The 20,032-nt window shown below is 40.7% G+C and overlaps 1 protein-coding gene across 2 annotated transcripts in view; it reads right to left on the minus strand.

The window, feature by feature from the left end:
- Positions 1-1,115: 1,115 nt before the first annotated feature.
- The window catches only part of LOC311437411 (alpha-1-antiproteinase 2-like), a 31,429-nt gene continuing 12,512 nt past the window's right edge, over positions 1,116-20,032 (minus strand). The window contains exons 5-9 of one of the 2 annotated variants that reach the window (XM_084520667.1): positions 11,599-11,695; positions 5,876-6,532; positions 4,679-4,949; positions 2,638-2,785; positions 1,116-1,364 (exon numbers count right to left, since the gene is read on the minus strand). In XM_084520667.1, the coding sequence (XP_084376793.1) occupies positions 1,170-1,364; positions 2,638-2,785; positions 4,679-4,949; positions 5,876-6,515 (1,254 nt within the window). In that variant the 5' untranslated portion in view covers positions 6,516-6,532; positions 11,599-11,695 and the 3' untranslated portion in view covers positions 1,116-1,169. Of the gene's footprint in view, positions 1,365-2,637; positions 2,786-4,678; positions 4,950-5,875; positions 6,533-9,849; positions 10,003-11,598; positions 11,696-20,032 lie in introns of those variants that run through there. The other variant, XM_084520668.1, reaches the window with a different exon arrangement.

Raw genomic sequence — 20,032 nt, forward strand, 5'->3', positions numbered from 1 at the left:
GCACCAAACTGACAAAATCACCCTTGCTCTAATTTAACAGAGGCCACACAAGACGTTACTGAGACTGTTAGCTTTCCAAGCCATTCAGCCTCTCCTGCTGCGATTCCTGATGCCATGACACCATTTCATCTCTTTCCAAAAAAACACGGCTGTAGGAAAAAAAGGGGCAACTGTGCTCTTATACTTGCTGCCAAGGCAAGTCTACTGAAAGAGGTTACCACCTGCCTTCAAGCTGCCCTCAGTCCCCCCTGGGTGGCTGCCACCATCTCCTGAGTCAGGCAACCTGCTTATGGGGTGATATCTACTGATCTGCCTTGGTAGCTATAAAAGGGCGGCACTTCAAACACCTACAATTTGCTAGACCCTTATTATGTGTTTTCTACAAATCTCAGCTGACAACATGTTGTGTAATTGCTGTCCAAATACCTTGCCAGCTCATCCAGCTACATCCTTCTTTTGGCCACTGACGGATACATGTGTGAGAAGTCAACCACCCACGTGGGCTGTTGAATTGGCAATACTTGGTTCAAAATCTTCAGGCTGAAGAGCAGATTTGATCCTCTAGCTCTGTTCTGAGAAGCAAGAAGCTCTTTCAGGAAGAGTTGCTGCTAGATTAATGCTAAAAGTGATAAAAGGTTTATGGTGGAGAAAAGAGATTTATCTCCCCATGTTTAAGACAATTTTTCGTGTTTCCAGTGCTGACTCCATTCAAAGCGTCAGTTTCCCCTTACCCTGTATTGTTGATCCAACTCTTCGCATCTCTTATTTACTTTCTTATGTACTTATGATAAATTACAACCACTTCTGCTTTGTTTGCAGAAGTGTTAATCATTTTATATGCTATTCTGGCTGACAATGACTTGCTAAGCAGGAATCTTCCATTGTAATACAAATGTCTCTCCCTGAATACTGGCAAATCTTAGCAGGTCTTTCCTTGTCTTTCAGTTAAGTAAAACAGTCATTCTTTGTTAAATGAATTCAAAACATTTTTCTTGCTTCCTGCTAAGCAAGTGTCATGGTCAATACCATTAGTTTTCGACAGTAGCATAGAATGAAAATTCTTCCTATGGAAGAACTGTATATTAAGCTCATACAAATGGAAATAGATGGTGTCATGCAGTTTCACAACTTCTTTAATCAGTAATAACAAAAAGAATTCATATGTCACTTCAGCTAGTGATAGTTGGGTTAACTATTTTTCCTATGAAGAGGGTACTGTTTGTATCTCTATCAAAAATCAGCATGAGGAAGGGACGGTTGAATTCAATGGCAGGAGGAAGAGACATGGTCATTATTTCAGCAGCAGTTGCTGCTGCCGCCTCAGTACCTCTCTCATCAACATCCAGAGCAGCCTTATGGACAACCTAGGAAAAAAAAAAAAAAAAGAACACAGTCATTCTGGGCAGAAAACAGCCACCTGAGAGGTGAACCAGACCCCGTTTAAAGCAACCCTGCTTTGGAGAATCAACTGCAGATCTGTAGGGCAGTAGAGGTGTGAGCAGTGTTGTTGTAGTCATAACTGTTTTAAATGAGGACCAGGATAGAGCTAGATAAATTTTAACAAATTATTATTATTAATTGTATTACATAATAATAATTAATAATAATAATAATGATAATAATAATAATAATAATAGTCCCAAGCTATTTGTCTTCTGTTGCAAAGACTGGATGAAGAATGGACAATCCACTTCTAAGTTCCACAGTGAAATACACCCTCTACTGAAGTGTGACAAGATGCTTCTGAAATGTGTGAGGGATTCTTGTGCTGTTTGAGACAAATAAAAAGAGAATAACAGACTATGTTCTTGCATTGAGTTAAATGCTTTTATTTGCCCTATTACATGCAAGGAAAGAAGGCACCTAAAAAGCAGGAAAAGAGATTATTTGGGCAAATAAACTGCCACTAGAAACAATGTTCTATTGAATTCCCAAGTTAAAATAAAATAAAAATAAACATAAAAAAGAGGTTCTTTTCTCCCAAGTTAAAATTAAATAATAAAAAAAAAAAAAAATTGCAAAAAGAGGTTCTTTTATCTAAATTGATTTTCTCTGACCTTTCTTCCCCATGTGCCTTCTACTGTCTCTTACCAGTCTCTCCTCTTCATCCTGGTGTAGGGGTGGCTCTGCAGGTGGCCGTGCCCAGCTGGTCCCCAGCTCTGGCAGGGCTCTGTGCTTGCCTCTAACCGGGGTGGAGGGGTGACCAGGCTGCTGCCTTGCTCTCTCGGCCAGCTTTCAGACATATATGGGAGAGGCCATCTATGCATCTCCAAAACTGAGTCTTCAGGGTGTTAGGGCTTTGATGTGCCCAGCAGCACCAGTGGCTCCTCCTGAGAAGCTGAGGGTTGATTTTTTTTTTTCTCACATTCTAGATACACCTCAGGAGATCTCATCTGATCTTGGTCTTGGAAAAAAGAGTTGTGCAGCAAACTAATCTGATCTTCAATGTCACTAAGGGCCAAAATCCTCTTAAATGTAAACTCACAGATCAAAGCCAGGGTGATCCTGGCTGTGGCAAGCTGGGAAGCTGGGAGCTGTATTTAGTTGGTGTTTCTGGATGCTACCACAACATGTAGCTTTCTCTGTGGTAGGATGTGTTTGTGAAAGGAAGGAGAGGGCTGGTGGCCTCAGACTTACTTTAGAAACCTTCAGCTCCGGTGCACCAGTGATGCCAGAGAGATCTGCCCGGTCAGTGAACACATCCACAATTCCCATCTTGCTAAGGATGTTTGTTATTTCATAGCTCCCAGAGATGGAAAATTTGGGGAAGTAGAGTCTCACTTTGCTGTCAGGCAGAAAAGAAACACAGAGGGTGGTAAGACAGACCTTTCACTCAGGTAAATGATGGTGTGAATGCTGTGTGACTCATGGGTGTCAAATGCCAGGGCGCTGTACCAGCCATGAATGTACAAAGAGTGCTAATCTGATTGTTGGTCCTTCTCATGGTGATACAGATGTTGTCATTCATACTACTACTACTGATACCTGTCAGGCATTTTGCTTTAGCAAATATGAGAGTACCCTGCAAAGGAGGGCAGTAACGAGAGGCCCTCTTTACAGCCAGGGAAAAAGAGGCACAGAGATGGATGCCCAGGTTGCTCAAGCAAGGAGGGACCTGAAGTAGGCACAGACAGGTCTGCTTGGGCAAATGTGTGACAAACCCCAATACTTCAAAGCAAAGCAGTTCTTTTGTCATAGCTGTGGCCTGTGACATGGTTCACGGGAGAGTCTGTGCCCTACCACCTGTACCCTTGGGCACCCCATCTTCTAATTGTCTCCTTTCCATGGGCTGGCCATGGAATTACAAAAAAGGCAGATAGAGTCTGCCTTTAACAGTGAGGAGCAGATAGAATAGATAGGCAGAACATCCTTGGTCCTGCTCTAGACATCAAACTGTATTCTACAAGTTACTCCTGATGGGATTTACACCACCTCCAGGCTACTTGTGGGCAGCTCCTGCTTAGTATACTTTCTGCTGAATTTCTCTTCATGTGCTGTCTAAGGACCCTCAGAGCCTCTTAGTCACCTACTGCAGGAATTACCCTTTTGGTAACCCACATCTTCTGATGTCTCTCCCTGGGATAACTTGGGATGAACAAAATCCAAACCCCACTGTTGCTGCCTTTCTATGATATTGCCCCATGCATTAGAAGGTGATGGAACCATGCTTATTAATATAGCCATCAATGTAATAGTAGAACTGAAATTGCCACCTGGTTCTCACAGCCTCTCACATGAAGAGTTTATTCGTATGTTGGTCTTGAAGGAACTTGCAACAAGAATCTATTTAGGTAAGGATTTTTCTGATTTTTCACTTGAGAATACATTTTCATTTTTCGTAGTTGAGGCATCACATTATTAACTCATATCCAATTTGCTGCCCACTATGTCTTTATTAACTGTGGCGGCATTTCTGTAATGATGCACCAAGAATCATGGGTGTGAACTCCAAAGCCTTGTTAGTTGTGAATCAGGGCAGAGCTTTGTAAATTAGGCACGTATTAACTTGATATTACTCATCTGCTGGTGCTTAGATCTCTTCCCTCCCAGACAAACAAGGTTGTAAAACGTGCTAGCTGATGTTAGTTTCAGTGGTAGGAGCTAACAGAACCTCATTAGATTTTTATAGTTTCAAAAACAAAATGCCAGAAAATCAGGGCACTAGTAATTAATCACCATCCTGTTATAACAACCACTGTGTGCTGCAATGGCCCTTGTAAGGAAGATATTTGTGTAGGACATATTACGTATGTATGCATTAATAAAAACTGCCTAAGTTATGGTTTATTTAAGGTTTAGACATACGTCTGAGTCACAGTGTGTCAGTGACATATGTGAGGTAAAACACGTTAGCTGAAACCTCAGTATAGGGGATTTGTCTTAGAATTGCCACCCTCTCACTCTGTCAGTTTTAGAAACCCCAAGATGGGATTGCTATTTGGTACTCCTGAGACCTGATCAAGATGATCTCCACCTTAGTGGGGGAAGCAGAAAGTCACTCAAACATCAACAAGAGAATAGTTAAATACCAACCAGCTGCAAGATTTTTACAACTAGGATGCACAAGCCAAAAATAACCCACTCAGTTCCCAGAATCAGCAAGCCTGTAGTATTTGCATTCCTAAAAAAGAAAATAGACTATTAATCTAGGTGCCACTGCAAATGACTGGCAGATTACCTCTGGAGTAGATGGTCTGACCATTCCCGGATGGTTTCCTTGACCAGTGCTTGCTCTAACCGCTTCATTTTCCCTTTTGCTGGTAAGACTAGAAATGCTGTAGCACTTCCATTATAATGAAGACGTACCACGGTGCAAGACAGCTCCATATCAAAATACAAGTCAAATCTGCCTGTCTGGTACATCATAGGGACTTTCACAGTAGTTTCAGCATCCACAAAGAACTCTCTTTCTTCAGTGTTCTCTGGTTTAAAAGGCTTTTCCCAGTTGCCTGATATAGAGAGATAAAATGCAACTGAATATACCACGTCTCATCCCATCATAAACGGAATTTTATATAACTAATTATACTCACCTATTCCTCCAATTGCTAAATTTACAATTTTCAAACTTACCATTTTAATATGCATGCCACAGTAAGGAAAGAATCTTTTACCTGATCAATCAAGAATGTGTATTAGGTTCCATTACTTTTTTTCCTTGGGTGATCTAAGTGGCCTTTCCATGAGTTGTCATTTAAGGGCTTACATGACATCATTTGTGTGTTCATATACTGTATGCATTTAATTTTTATTGACTTTAATCACGAGCCTCAATCTATAGATAAGATTAATGTAGGATCTCATATCTAAGTGTTGGTGTGTCAGGCACATCATCAAACCCACATCAGAAATGCACTGTTTCCGCTTTGTTAAAATGCCCTCTTCTGCTCATCACTAGCTTCTTCTGTATATAAATATGTTAATGTGTATACATTTCAAGGAATCCAATAGGAAAAAATAGGATTATGTAGCGTATAGTAAATTAGGCCATTGAATCATGCACACTTTTAAAGAGATGCTTTTAAAGGAATAGGTCATGTGTTCATCTCAGTTCCTTCGGTGAAAACTAAGAGAATGTGGGGCAATTGGAGCTATGACTAAACCCATGAAAGTGAGCTGAAACTACATGGAGGCTGTGTCTTGGAGCAGAGCTTCCTGTCTGCTATGGGTAGAGCTGAGCCTGCAGGCTCTCCTGCCACCTCTGGTGCTGAGCAGGGCCCTGCTGCTCTACCTGGCTGCAGCATGCTGTGAGGGGCTTCTGTCCCATTAAAGAGCATTTCAAATTTCTGCTGGAACATTTTCCAAAGGTGGCAGGTGAGCTGAAGAGATCATTTGATTAGAAGAATGACATGAACCTGAATACTACAGGACTTACCTCTAAAGAAAACAAAGGTAGCTAGGAGCATTACAGTCTGTGGATCCATTTCCTTGACCAAATTAGTAATTTTCCCATGTGTTTTCTTCTCTATATAATCATTAATCTGCTTCTCGGCCTCTGTGGGATTGTTAAAGTTGGTGGTTAAAGTCTCCAGCTGATACAAAGTTTTGGCATCATCTAAAAACTTTTTTAGTGGTTTCAGCTTTTCCGTTAGAAAGATAGCACTCCCCATGTTGAGCTGGACCCCGCTCTCGGGATGGCTCAGCATGTGGATGAGGTTGTGAAAGCCTTCATGTATCTCTTTCTCCTGAATCTCTGTAAGGTTGAAGGCGAGTCCTTCCAGGATCTGAGTCTGTGTGGTTGACCTAGCCCCTAGGGCCAGCATTGCAAAGGCAGTGGAGATGCTTACAGGAGAGAAGAAAATGTTCTTATTAGGCTCCTCGAGTGTAACCTTGTTAAAAAAATGAAATGCAAAGTCAGCATTGCTTGGCACTAGTTTGAGGCAAGCGATCGCTTCCCCTGCATAATGCACATGGTCTTTAGGTTCATTTGGATCATGGTGGCTGGTAACAAGCTGACCAGGGGCAACAGTGTAAAGCCCAGCCAGTAGCAAATATACATAAAAGTTGGTCTTCATCTTCTTGCATTAAAATCCTATGGAGGAAAAAGAGAATCAATTACTAGGGTAAATACATAAATCACGTATATATGGTTATTCTGAACAAAAGTTCTTGTGTCTTTCTCTTGTCCTCAATTTCCTCTAAAAAACACCTCTTGCCAGTTTTTGTTTTTTTTTTTTTTTTTTTTTTTTTTTTAAATTATTATTATTATTATTATTACTTCTACAGGCCTCCTGGCAAATCTCCCACAACTTTTTCTTCTGGCCCTACCCTATACATCCACAAAGGCCAAATTTGGTGTAGATTAGCTGAATATACAGCACCCTCAGCAGGCCAGAGAACAGAGTATATCACACCAGAAAACATACCATGGCAACCACCGGAGGGCTGCAATACCACTGTGCTTTTGACATTAATGGTCTAAGATACCTACTGTAAAAAGCATCACAGAGCAACTCTGGATGTTTTGTGAGTAAGGGAAGAAAGAGGAAATTCATGCAAGTGGGCAGCAATCAGTAGCTACATACAAACAGAATTTGAGCAAACAGACATGGAGGAGATTTTTAAATAAACTTTTGTTCAGATTGATAAGGCCCTCTATTTCAAGAGAAGACAAGTGATGGTGACTGTTCTTCAGTAGCAAACCAAATCTAAGGAATATGTTTTTGTTTGTTTGTTTGTTTGTTTTTGTTTGTTTGTTTGTTTTCTGAATAAAAATAATGTGACACTTTAAATAAGAACCTGAAGTAACATTTTGTCTCTTAGTAGACAAACCAAACCATTGGAGTCAATTCATTTTCAGCCCAGCAAAAGAAGTCAATGACACCAACAAAAACAAGGCCTTATTTTTATCAGATGCTCTGCTGGTCAAAGGGCAATACATTTATCTTAACCTATTTCTCTTGGCTGTGGTATCTACATTCCTTTGCAGAGCTGACACTATATCAGCTCTTATAATTAGACATTGGAAACGTGGAGTCACAGCAGGCCACATTTCTGAGCAATCTAACACAAAGAAGTAGTGAGAGACTTGCAATGAGTTTGTGGAGATAATGAACTAGATTTGTTAAAACTTGTGCAAGGAGAGACGTATTAAACTAATTGCACTTCTCTGTTCTGGCATGATTCAGCTTGAAAGACTGTGGTCAGAAAGGGCTATGATCATGGTCCTGATTTTTCCATAACATCAGAGGAAGCAATTTTTATTAGTATTTGAATATCCAGTTACAATTAGACTTGCATAAGAATGACAAAACATTTTTGAGCTATAATCAAGCATTCAAACAATTACATGTCTGATACAAGTATTTCTAAAAACAGGCCTGCTTGCAATAACACCTACTGTGTTATTGACAAATGGAAGAACCATAAGGGCTCTCAATAACTACATTTTCAATTGCTGTGCACAGTAGCTTTAAATTATATTTTGGTCTTCTCTGATTTTGACATTGAAATGATACTGCTCAATATATCTGTCCCCTTCTAACTTAACATGAGAACTGTTCTGAATATTTAAAATCATCTATCAGAGATCCAATGTATTAGTCAGACTTTGAAAAGAAATCAACTTGAAGGCAAAAGCATTAAATCTGAACCTGATCTATTTCCACGTATCCAGCAGTCTGATTCAGAATCTGCCTCTGGATAAATTATTCACCGTGAATTATTTACTCAGCTGCAGTCATAATTTATTAAGAATAATATGAATATAAAAGAATGAAGCATAAGTCATCACCTGTTCCCTATCTCATCACATTTCATAACTATAACAAAACACAATATAGATGGAATTTTCTATATATACATTGCAATGCAAGTTTATATTTATTTGGAATGCAGAGTAGATGTAGAATTTAACTGACCTGGCCTCAAAATTATAGCTAATGGATGTAGAATGGTTTTACAGTAGCTTTGTAAAATACTGATTACAATTTTCTGAGGATTTTTTTCCCTATATTTTTTCCTCTATGTATTTATGACATATTTGCTTTTTGTGTTTGATTTATGAACTTTCATGGAATTAATTTCATTTTATTACAGCTCTGAATTCACGGATAATTAAATACAATCTGAATCTGAATCATCCATCTGTTACTCAGTACTGGCCAATCACGAACATTTGAGACTTATGAGTCAGCCCTCACAAAAATCTTGGTAGTGGTTGATTTTAAAATCATGAGATTATGAAAGACTCAGCAGCTGCAGTTTGTAGAGGTCCCTTTTGTGTGTGTTTTGTTTAAGCCTTGAAGATGGATGTGTCTGACTCTACTAGGTTATTCTTCAAAGAATAAAGGTACTTGATATTTACTATTCTAGTTTATGTTACTGTGGCTGCTAGGTTTGCAGGTGATAAACCTGATAACTTAACAGTGTGATAAATTGTAAACAGAGACTGTTTCCATATGAAACAGAAGGTGCAGATTCTCAGGCAATCTCCATGATTGAGGCATTTTCTTACAAAGCATATTTGATAACAATTAAAAAAAACAAAACAAAAACAAACAAAGAGATGGATCCTGTGCGAAAAAGCCCTTAGAGTATTCCCTATCTGAAGAAGCTAATTTTGAAGAAAGCTGCCTATCTTAAGACTTATACCATCCCCAGAAGAACAGTTTGCTAAGAGGCAATCTGTCAGATTGCCCACAAACATGGGAATAGAATTGAAGAACTCTTCCATTGTAATTCCAAATTTACATTGACTTGTTGAATAGCCTGGAAGAAAACTAGTTTCTCTGCTTTTTTTTTTTTTTTTTTTCTTTTTTAACCATGTCAAGCAATGACAATATCTTTGTGGTATTCAAGAAAAGGTTTCTTTCATGAAGAGCTTTAAATCAAAACAGACAATGGCACAAGAACATGCCAACACCTGGAGTTAGTGATGTTTCAAGCAATTTACCTGTAATAGATTTAGTGATAAGATTTGTTGAATATATATTACATGTTGAATAAATTACAATCTTCCGTACTGTGCCACCCGGAATAGCAGTACTTTTTTGGACACTCTGTCCTACAAAGAAAATGGAGAAAACTGATAGGCTGAGGTTACCCTAAAAGAATTCCACCAAAAGACCTGTAGCAGAGCTAGTCTAAATTTTCTAACTGACAGAACCTGATTCTTTGTGGATATCAAAAAATTGTCCATTTGAGGGCTGATTTGTGTCTTGATTATTTGGAGAGATGTTTCTGAATATAATTTTCTGACTTTAGAATCCCATGTAATTGGCCAGGAGATGAATATTTATCCCATGCCTCTCCTACAAGGGGTCCTCACCTGTAATGTCATTTTAATCATGAACATTTGCAGTACTCAAAAACACATGCAAGCATGAAATAGAAAAGATCTTTGCTCACCAGATGGTGCTGCTTCCCTCTTGATTGATTCTAAGTGAGGAAATCTGAGAAATGTCTTTCCTGAAAGCTGCACTCTGGGAGCACCAGGCACATCAAGACATGACTCCACCACCACCACTGGTGTCTGCTGGACTACTCTCTTCTACTCAGGGCCAATCCAAAGAAGAGACAGAAACAACCCAAGCACACAAAATGTCACAAAAGAAAGATGACTAGTCACACTTGTGTGTGAGAAAACAATCTCAGAAACCTTCTGTCCAGGACTGCCTACTCACAGGAGCACCACAAACAAGTATGTGCTTTCCTGGCTGGCCTGAAAGCTCTCTGGGTACTTCACAGTATGTGCCTTGGCATGTTCAGGGACTTTTCCATACTGATCAGCTAGACATTTACTTATGTGATTCACAGTTTGATGCCTCTGTGCTTGCTGGAGGCCCCTGAGAAGGCTGCCAGCACAAGCCAAGGGTATCAGGTTATGCAAAGAATCCAGTCACTGTGACCATTTCATTAAAAGTAATTCCTTTTGCAATAGAAACATGGAAGCCAAGTTTACAATATTCTTAAAAATGCATGTGACTGTATGTGGGTGTGTTGCTTTTCCTTGCATGGAGTAAACTTCCCTGCCAGACTTTTGGTTGAAACTTCTAGGAACTTCCTTAAAACATTGAACCCTTAGCCATTTTTTCTTGAACAAGACCAATATGTCCAAAGAAACCTTGGGAGAAAGGAAGAGAAGGACTCAAATCAGCTGTTCTCAGTGTCATCTATCTTCTGCAAGACAGCTGAGCACCAAAGAGCTCACCCAGGAAGCGCATCACCCACTTCTAGGCCTCTTCTACATGGAAACAGGTGAGCATGAGCTTTCAGTCTGCTACCAGGGCATTTCTGGTATTTTCTGTTGGACCTGAGTTGCTGCACACACTCACGGATGAAGTATCACTGAGGCCAGAGAATAAAAAGATTTTTTTAAAAAAAGGACCACTGCAGTGGTTAGGACGGTCAGATGAGACAGAGGTGATTTCTTTTCAGCACAAAGCACAAACTGTCCCTAGAACAGATCAGACTGGGTTCCCAGTTTCTACTTTCCCATGTGCACTTGATCACTACCCAGTCTCTGGGTGCGTGAATGTTACATGTTGGCCTCACTGTGATCTCACATAACCTGAGTGTGTGGAGAATACCTTTTCCTTGTTTCTTTCTCAGTTTTCCTGTAATCTGGTTGTTAGAGCAACAAGGAGATGTCTCGTCTAAAAGGGAAGCAGACCTCAGATATCCCATTCCCTAGCAAAGATATTTCTTGTAGGCCTTGAATATAGAAATCAGCAGAATAACTCAAAAAGGATTACCAAGGCATCAGTGTCCGGGCACCCATCCTCAGGTTCTGGATGGAGTGGAGCCTGTTCCCTCTAGCAGGAAAGAGCAGGAGGTATCTCTCCTTCAGGTGCTTATGTTTTGTTGTCTTCAGAGGTCACCTTGCTTCTCTGCAAGATGACTAGACACCCCACTCTGGTTTTTACATTCTTATTCTTCTTGCCAGCCATCTAGCAACATACAGGCAACTCCATGCCTAAATGTGGTGCCTGTGTGCTTTGTATCCAGCTGACCAAATAAGCCTCTTTATCACTAGAACAATTGCTAAGACAGATTTCAGTATAAGGTACAACCCTAGGAAAGGCTTAAAATCAATTGCATGCAACAGGAGGATACACGTCTGAAGTCTCCATAGGAAACAAAAAAATCACTACTTACAGCAGCTTCCAAGGATCCTGCTGTCTTCACCAGGACTACCCTGCTGCTCCCTCTCTTATTTATACTGTTAAATAGCGTTATGAAAGCAAAGCGTCCTCTAGAAAACATTAACCAGGGCAGACAAGTGTTATTACTTTAGGAATGGTGAAGAGCAAACAGTGAAGACAATTTTTGGGGGGAGGCACCTGATTTTTGCTGTATATGCACGGCCTAGCCCTGTCGTTGCTTACAACAGTCATAAGAGTCCTCCTGCATTTCTGCACAATCTCCTGCTGGGAATCCAGCCCCTTGCTCTAGCAAATACTTCACATGCATCATTAACTTGTGTAAACAGCCTGACTAGGTACATTAGAACTACTGAAATGAGTAAAATTAAACACATACATATACTAGACAAAAGCCCCTGGAAAAGACAGCTGGATGCATGCTGCAGCTAGATCTCATCTCAGTATTTTGCACAGAAACATCCTGCCTCCTCTACACCAGACTTTTAATAGGTTTTATTTGGCGTATTTGGTTTAAATTATCCAATATCTCTCAATTATCTCCATTGCTGTTAATAAGGGACAGTTGCTGGGAACTTCACTAGTAAACTTAAAAGCAAAGCAGTAGCACTGGTGCTCGCAGTGGCTGAGAGCTGCTGTAGGGATGGAGATGTGATGGCAGAGGTGGGTGCTCTGGGGCCAGTGGTACCCAGTGTGTCCTAGCCAGACACACTGCTGGGACCTGGACAGATGTGACCTGGCAGGCAGTGATGTGTGGACAGACAAACAGCTGCACTGTGCTCTGTGCTGGCTCATCGTGAAGTTACTACCAAGTTACAGACTTGGAAGCATCAGGCCGGTATGCCAGAGCATGCTTATACGTGAAGGTTGGACCTATGCGGTCAGCTGCCAGCCCACAGGAGCATCCCCTTGGGAGGCAGGGGGTTGCAGCAGTAATTGCTGCTTAAAGGAAGCATCACTGAATCTTCTGGGGAGATTGGGGTTTTTCTTTGCAGGTGATGTGTTGAAGCAAGGCTTTACATTTTGCTTGGCTGTGGGAGCTGCTACAAATTTTTTCTTTCCAGGCTTCTCTCCTTTGCTTCTATTCCTCTCACCCATGAAAAGGTAGGCACAGCAGTTCAGTATGAGATTGGATCCAGGCTGCTAGAATATTTGTTTGAATTATTTACCAGCTGGAAAAAAGCAGATGGGCACTTGTAGGCTTTTTAAAATAACAAACGAAAACAGCCTCTGAAGATACAAAGCCTCACCTAGAGCACGTACAGACTGAAGGTGAATAATCACATGCACCAAGAGACAAATGAGAACACAATTCCAGACAAAGAAGTGCAGCTATGAGTAAAGGTACTGAGAAATGTGAAGAAAAAAACAACTGACTTAATATGACTTCATTTAAGAACAGGTTAGTCTTGCAGTGGAATGTGTTCTCTACCTGCTGACTTTTGTATGAGTGTGCAAGAGGGAAAATGAATAAAATCTAATCCATACCAATCTCCAATGTTATCTGCAATGTGATAGCTGATTTGTTTTCCCTCATGTATATAGGAGTTTCATCCAATTGTGTAAATAATCCTGAAATGTGCTGAGACCCTGTTTCAATATTCGATAACAAAATATGTTGCATATGAACTTGCATTTGCACTTTTTTTTTTTTTTTTTTTCCAGGCAATGGACCACTCCTCTGATATTTTGAAAGACAAGTCCTTAATGAAAGTGCTGTTAGGAGTTCTTCCATTTGCTCTGGATCAAACTATCAGTACTCTACATTAGACATCTTATTACTTTGAACCCCAATGTTTTTTATTTATTTATTTATTTATTTATTTATTTATTTATTTTTATTTTGTTTTGGTTTCTTTCTTTTTGTTTATTTGTTTGTTTATTTTAATATTGTTATTGCAAGATCTTAATAACACTATTTCATCTTCAGTAAATTGGCAACATTAACAAAAGCCATCCAGCATGCATTCCCTTGGAAACAGGCTGGCTATAGTCCAAAATAAATTAATTATTTAAATTAGAAAAACTGTATGTTTGCTTCTCTGGCGGAGAAATACTTTAATCTCTTTTAAATGTTTAACTAATTACCCTGAAAGCCATTTCAAACCACAATTGGTTGTTGTTCGGGTGATGCCCTCTGGAGTATAAAGAGCACATGAGTCCCTCCTACCACACTGCTGAGATTAAATGTCATTCTGGAGCTGGTGAAGGCAGTATCCTTCTCTCTGCTGGCAGGCTACATTTAATTTGCAGAGCTGTCTCTCACTGTGATTCAAGGGGAAAGGCACTCTTGGTTACACAAACAGCTCAGAAGTGACCTCCTGCAAGAAGTTACTTGCAGTGCCAATACACAGAAGGTACAGCTGTATCAAGGGTCCTTCCAAGCAAAGACCTGGCAGATCTTCACCTTTAAGTTGCACTTTCCTCTGTTGCATGCTGTACTCTTGTCTTACCTCCTGCCAGCCCCATGCAGGAGGTCCCTGAGCATTCCAGGGTGCTGTGGCCCACTGATATTATTTCCAGCCCCAATAAAGGAGCACACACATAGCTCTGCCTGTCCCACAGGTCAGCACAGCAAGTGTTTACCCTTTATTTCTCTCTAGGATCAGTTTCATTCTGCTATGCAGTAAAGCCCCTCTGGGTCCCTAGGAGACTCTTAATTTTCATCAGTCTGCTTTGTCCTCCTCTCAGGCTATGGGTTTGCAATTGCTTTAACCTCACCTAAGTGCAGGCTGCTTCTGCCAGAGGTGTCTCATCCTCCAGTGTTCCTGCTGTCTTTTAGTGTGCTTTTAGTGCCCTCCCCTCTCCCAGGAAAAAGACTTGTTTTCCTGATTAATTGGTCCAGCTTTCCATGTGCTCAGAGCTGCTAATACTGACGCGATGAAAAGAGATGTATCTTAGACGAGGCCAGGAGCTCGACTGTTACTTTTAGGAGGAGTCTTTGCTCAGATTTAATTTAGCTTGGTCAGGAGGCTGGAGCTCAGCATGAGGTGAGAGGGGCTGGGAGACCAAGGCTTTTTCAGCCTGGAGAAGAGGTGGTGATGGGGGATGCTGTACCTGTTGTCCCACCCTATGTAACGAGTGAAGTTAGAGAGAAGATGGAACAATGGTGGGCAATGGTGGTTTGTGTGGCAGGGAATGCAAGTTGCAGAAAAGGAAATGCAAATCAGATATAAGGAAAATAATGTTCACAGGGAGGGTGGTCATACGTGAGGACAGGTTACTCTCTGAGGCTGTGAAATTACTGTCCTTGGAGATGTCCAAAACCTGTCTGGACATGGCCCTGAGCAACCTTATCCAATTTCCAAGCTGGCGCTGCTGTGAGCAGGTGATGGGATTGGATGACATCCAGAAGTGCCTTCAAACCTACGTTATCTTTTGTTGCTAATCAAAAAGACTGAAATCCAGCTCTCAGGAATCCCTGTTTGCACCTTACCCTGCAGAGAGATGTCTTTGCTTCTCACCACATGACCTCAGAGGCTTTTCCCTGAAACACTCAGGAAGGTGTCACCTTCCTCATCCTCCAGCGTGCCCTGGCAGAGCCAGCACAAGGCAAGCAGTCAGCTCCCAGGCACAGCCTCTGCCAGGGCACAGCACACAGCATTCACAGTGGGAACAAACAAATCTGGTGGGCCATCTGTCCCGCTCCCCACATGCCATAGCCGCGGCAGGTGGCACACATTCCTCTGTGATGTCGCTGAGCTCAGGCAGCGCTTTTCTCCTCAGAGACTTTGGAAGTCCACAGCAAAAATTGTGACCTCAGAAGGGATCCATGCAGCTGCCTTCATTTCTCTGGACCTGACTGTAATTAAGATCTGCTGGTGATACGCTTTTTAAAAGCCTAGGTGGTAGGGGAGGAGAGAAAATGGTAAGCCTTGGAAAAAGCAAACTTGAATGGACTATTTCAAGATCAGAAGTCAGTTGCTGTCAAAGAAACACTTGGTACTGCCATTTTCCTTTGCATATGTCCATTAAGATGTAATTTTTTTAGATGTATCCTCTGTGGGACCTTCAAGCAGTTGGAAAAATTCCTTATTTAACTCCATTTGCTTCCTTAGAGCTGTGCAAGAAACATGCCTGCGGGTGGCTCAACAGTTCTGACTCTTTACAATCTAAGCTAGGGACAGACAAAGCATCTCCAAAGAAGAAATTGTGTGGTTGTGGTGGGAAGAGCTGTCTCTGATTACCGATCTTTTGCAGAAAAGAACAGAGTCTGGAAAATGTTCAAATGTATTTTAATTTGTTTTGTACATTTGCATTTTTTTATTATCTGTGTGTTCTGCTTTCTTGTGCCATGAATAAACAATATATGTGAGTGGGTCTGAGAACAAATGTTGACAGTTTTCCACTTTTATCTGAGCAAATTTTGTTTCTCTGTGTCTGTTTGCAGTTATTTGCACTTGAGAACTGTAGGGAAGAGAAAGACTCATGGAAACTGTTGCTTCTGCACTCTAAAATGATGTGGTCTGAACACACTCAGTGTTACATCTTCGTTTTGATCACAGTTGGTTATTTGGACAAAGGAAAGCCACAGGTTTTTGCAGATTTGAAATTTCTGCAGACCTCTTGCCCTATGCTGTGAGATCAATGGTTTGTAAGAGATTTAAAACCAGGGGGTGCCAACTTTTAAGGTCTGCACATGCCCTATAGAAACACCTTCTTCTTTAAAACTCCTCTTTAAAAAGCATGTCACCTCTGCCAAGATGTCTCTAGATCTCTCTCAAAAGGCTAGGAAATTGGAGTCTGTCCACTTACAGAAATACCTGTCCCAGCAGAATGAAGACTAGCTTATTCTTTGGCTTGTTTTAAACCTTAGAAATTTACCATGATCTGCTTGTTGGGCTGATCTTACCAGTGTTTGCACTGTCTCCTCTTTCCTGAGAATGTCAATTTTTGCCCCATCCACCATCTGTAGTGATTATCAGGTATTATACAACCCAGAAAAAGGTATTATAGGCTACTGCAGTGGTAAAATCTGAGTCTCTTTAATGGGCTGTCACACACCAGGCTCCTTGGTGGGACACAATAAATGTAAACTCCTGCAGTTAGGAAATGCCAGGACTACAGTGGCTGTGCTCTGCTATTTGGCCAGAGATGGGGGCAGATAAAGGAAGTATTGAACCACCAGAACCCAGACATGCCCTCAAGAGGCCTGATTTCTCCTTAACTCTGGATCACTAGAAACTTGGAAAATAGTTTTCAATCTCACACTGATCTTACTGCACATATTTTCTGTACCTTCTACAAGTGCATGTTATGGAAGACAATAACGCCTTACTAAACCTAAATATAACCTAGCAATTGCTTAGCTAAGCTGTACTTTAGCTCAACTATTTGCTAATGACAAGGCTTGTTACTCTGCCATTGGAGGGGATTAGGTTGGACTGATGTGGTTCAGTTTTGACAAAACCATTTTTGTTTTGTCATCTTGTGTTTTTTTTTTTTTTTTTTTTTTCTTGCTATTTTTTTTTTTCCCTCGATGCTTACCATGGTTTTTATTTTTACTAATATTTCCAACGTTTTTCCAAGAATTGGAGTTGGACTCAGTGGCCTATAATTTCCTAACTCTTCTTTTTTTTTTTTTTTTTTCTCTTTTTTTTTTTTTTTAAGAAAAATATTTTTTATCCTTTTCCAGTTTTCTGAAAATTTATTGCCTTTTTTTTCTTCTTTTGGCTTGGTTTTACTTAGAAGCATAAAGCTTCCTCTGCTCCTTCACAGGGACTTAGAGGGACCTGGCAAGCTCAGAGAGGGTACAGAGAGGCTATGAGGTGTCCATACCCAGGGTGGGGAAGTGGGAAAAGCTGTAAATGGAGGGAGATTTGTGTGACGGTGACCCCTGCATACACACACACCATTTCTCTCCACTTTCTCAGATTACTGCTTGAATAGGAATCACACACAAGGATAAAGACAAAGTTGTGTCTGTTTATGTAGAACTCATTACAATCAATGCTGGCAGTGTTGAGCACTCGAACTGAAGTTTTTTAATTAGTAACAGATTAACCACTGTGGAAATACAGCTCCTGTTGTTGATGTCAAAATGCTTTACTTACCCACTGTAATCAATGCATCAGAGGTAAACAATATGCATTGCCAGGTATGTAGTTATCCAAAGGATTTACTGCTTCCCCAGGTCAAGGGTGCTGCTGGTCGGCCCATTGACAGAGGGAGGCAGAGGATGATCAATTGTACCCGGGGGGGAACTGGTCCTGCTGATGGAACTGGTTTATGGAGAGTACTTGTAGATATAAACTGTTCTTAAAGGCATTGTCTCCTGAACAGGTAAATCATGAATGCCTTTCATTGAGTAAAAAGGACTGTTTTTTCATTCTTCATACAGGAAGATGTCTCCCAGTACTGTTGTGGAAAGACTGCAGAAAGACCACACACCATTGGAAATTCTTGAAAGCCAGATAGCAGGCATACTTCCTAGTTTTTGTCATTATTTAAAAAAAGAGAAAAATAAAGTAAATCTTGTCTCATGACTGGCAAACTGTCTGTCCTTGCTCTAACACAAGTGCCCCAGGGGATGTTGCTGTGCAACGCGTAGGCACAGAAGAGCAGAGTGGGAGCCTGTGCTGGTGCTCACACCAAGGCCTGAACAGAGCAGGAGAGTGCAGTTGTCTCTGAAAGATATGAAGGTTCTGAGCTAGGAAAGATGTGTTATTACCTTATTCTTGAGAAGTGAAGTAAAGTGAAGCAGGGAGAAAAGAAAAATAAAAAGATGGAAAGGAAAGGAAAGGAAAGGAAAGGAAAGGAAAGGAAAGGAAAGGAAAGGAAAGGAAAGGAAAGGAAAGGAAAGGAAAGGAAAGGAAAGGAAAGGAAAGGAAAGGAAAGGAAAGGAAAGGAAAGGAAAGGAAAGGAAAGGAAAGGAAAGGAAAGGAAAGGAAAGGAAAATGTTCTTTGGTCTGGGATGATGAAATGTCTTGTGTGTATTGACCCTTCCCAAAATATATCAGGCACATAGGTACAATGAGGCATTGTTCTCCTTCTTGGAATGTTACAGTATCACCTCCCAGTAATTCCAAATAAATATGGGGTATTTTGGTGAATGCTTGGGTCCCATTCATTTTTCTGAGCGGGTCCATTAGCTCATGCAAATTGGACAATCTTGGGCTACACAGACATTTGCCACTGCTCAGAAAAAGTACCCTATAATAAATATTAAAGCATTTAAGTGACTGTACTTTTAAAAAATATTAGAAAATACTTTGCATACATGTGTGCAAGCATTACACAAGATCTCTATTGATGACCACAAAAAACTACCGTTTGTATTAATAAGGAGAGTGGTGGCAGTGTCTGGCACTTGTGTGTGTAATTAGGGTAACTGAGTGAAGATTTTGGCACACGTATTGTTTCACTTTCTTATATTTATGAATGAATGTCAGTTTACACACACTACATAAACACCCATCTGCTCTAGAGATACTGTTACTGATGAAAGTTATCTCTCTCTGCCCCCAGCTTCAAGTTCAAAATACTCTGTTGCATTCTGTTAAACCAACAAAAAAGTACACAAGCACATGTGGGAGAGAATGGAGAGAAAGGTAGCAAGGTTCAGAGTGAAAGAAGGGAATAGTTTCAGTGAAATTTAGTATAAAAAAGTTCAGAGCGAACACTTATCGAAAACATAAATAATGGTGCCTGACAACTGAATAATAGCATCTATAGCATTTCCGCACAGTTCATAAGATTTTTCCTAGTAGAGAAGTGATAAATAAAAAAAGAATATCTCTCTAAGGGGGTCTGTGTTTCAGCAAAGGGGAATGCAGATTTATTCTTTTTCCCAAATTTATTTTTATTTCATCCATTTTCTTTAGTGTGCACAGCATTAATGCAGACCTATTTAATGGCAGACAGTAAACCACTTCATGCTGAGGACTGGCTGTCTACCTGAGACGTGTTCTGGGGAAGTTTCCTATAGGACCAGGTGTCTTCCAGTGTTGGCAGATCCTGGAAGGCATTTCCCTATCCAGCATCACCCAGAGGAGAGCCAGTTCCTACCCTGACGCTCTGTAACCCACACCAAGTACAAGAAAACACTGATGGCAATCGAGTCTGTTAATCCTGACCTAAATGCATCCCACATTTCTGACCATTTTATTTATTTGTTTGTTTGCTTGCTTGTTTTATTGCTTAGTCCTCCAGGCAAAGGAAGAATAAACTGCATTGCATAATTCAGTATTTTATGCCCATCTATAATATCAACCAGATAATATCAACCAGAAGAGTTAATTGTTGTGATTTTTTTTTTCCCCCATAACTCAGCACTTTTTCAGGCAGGTTATCTTCTATCCCCTCTCTTCATTTGTACTTTATCAGCACTGAAAAACCTGATGGCATTTCCTGGGAAGATAACCTCAGAGGAGGGCCCAGCAGCTGATCACCTTCACAAAGTGTTCATAACACATTGTCCTCCCGCAGAT

This window comes from Aythya ferina, assembly GCF_964211825.1.
Source record: "Aythya ferina genome assembly, chromosome: 5".
NCBI lineage: Eukaryota > Metazoa > Chordata > Aves > Anseriformes > Anatidae > Aythya > Aythya ferina.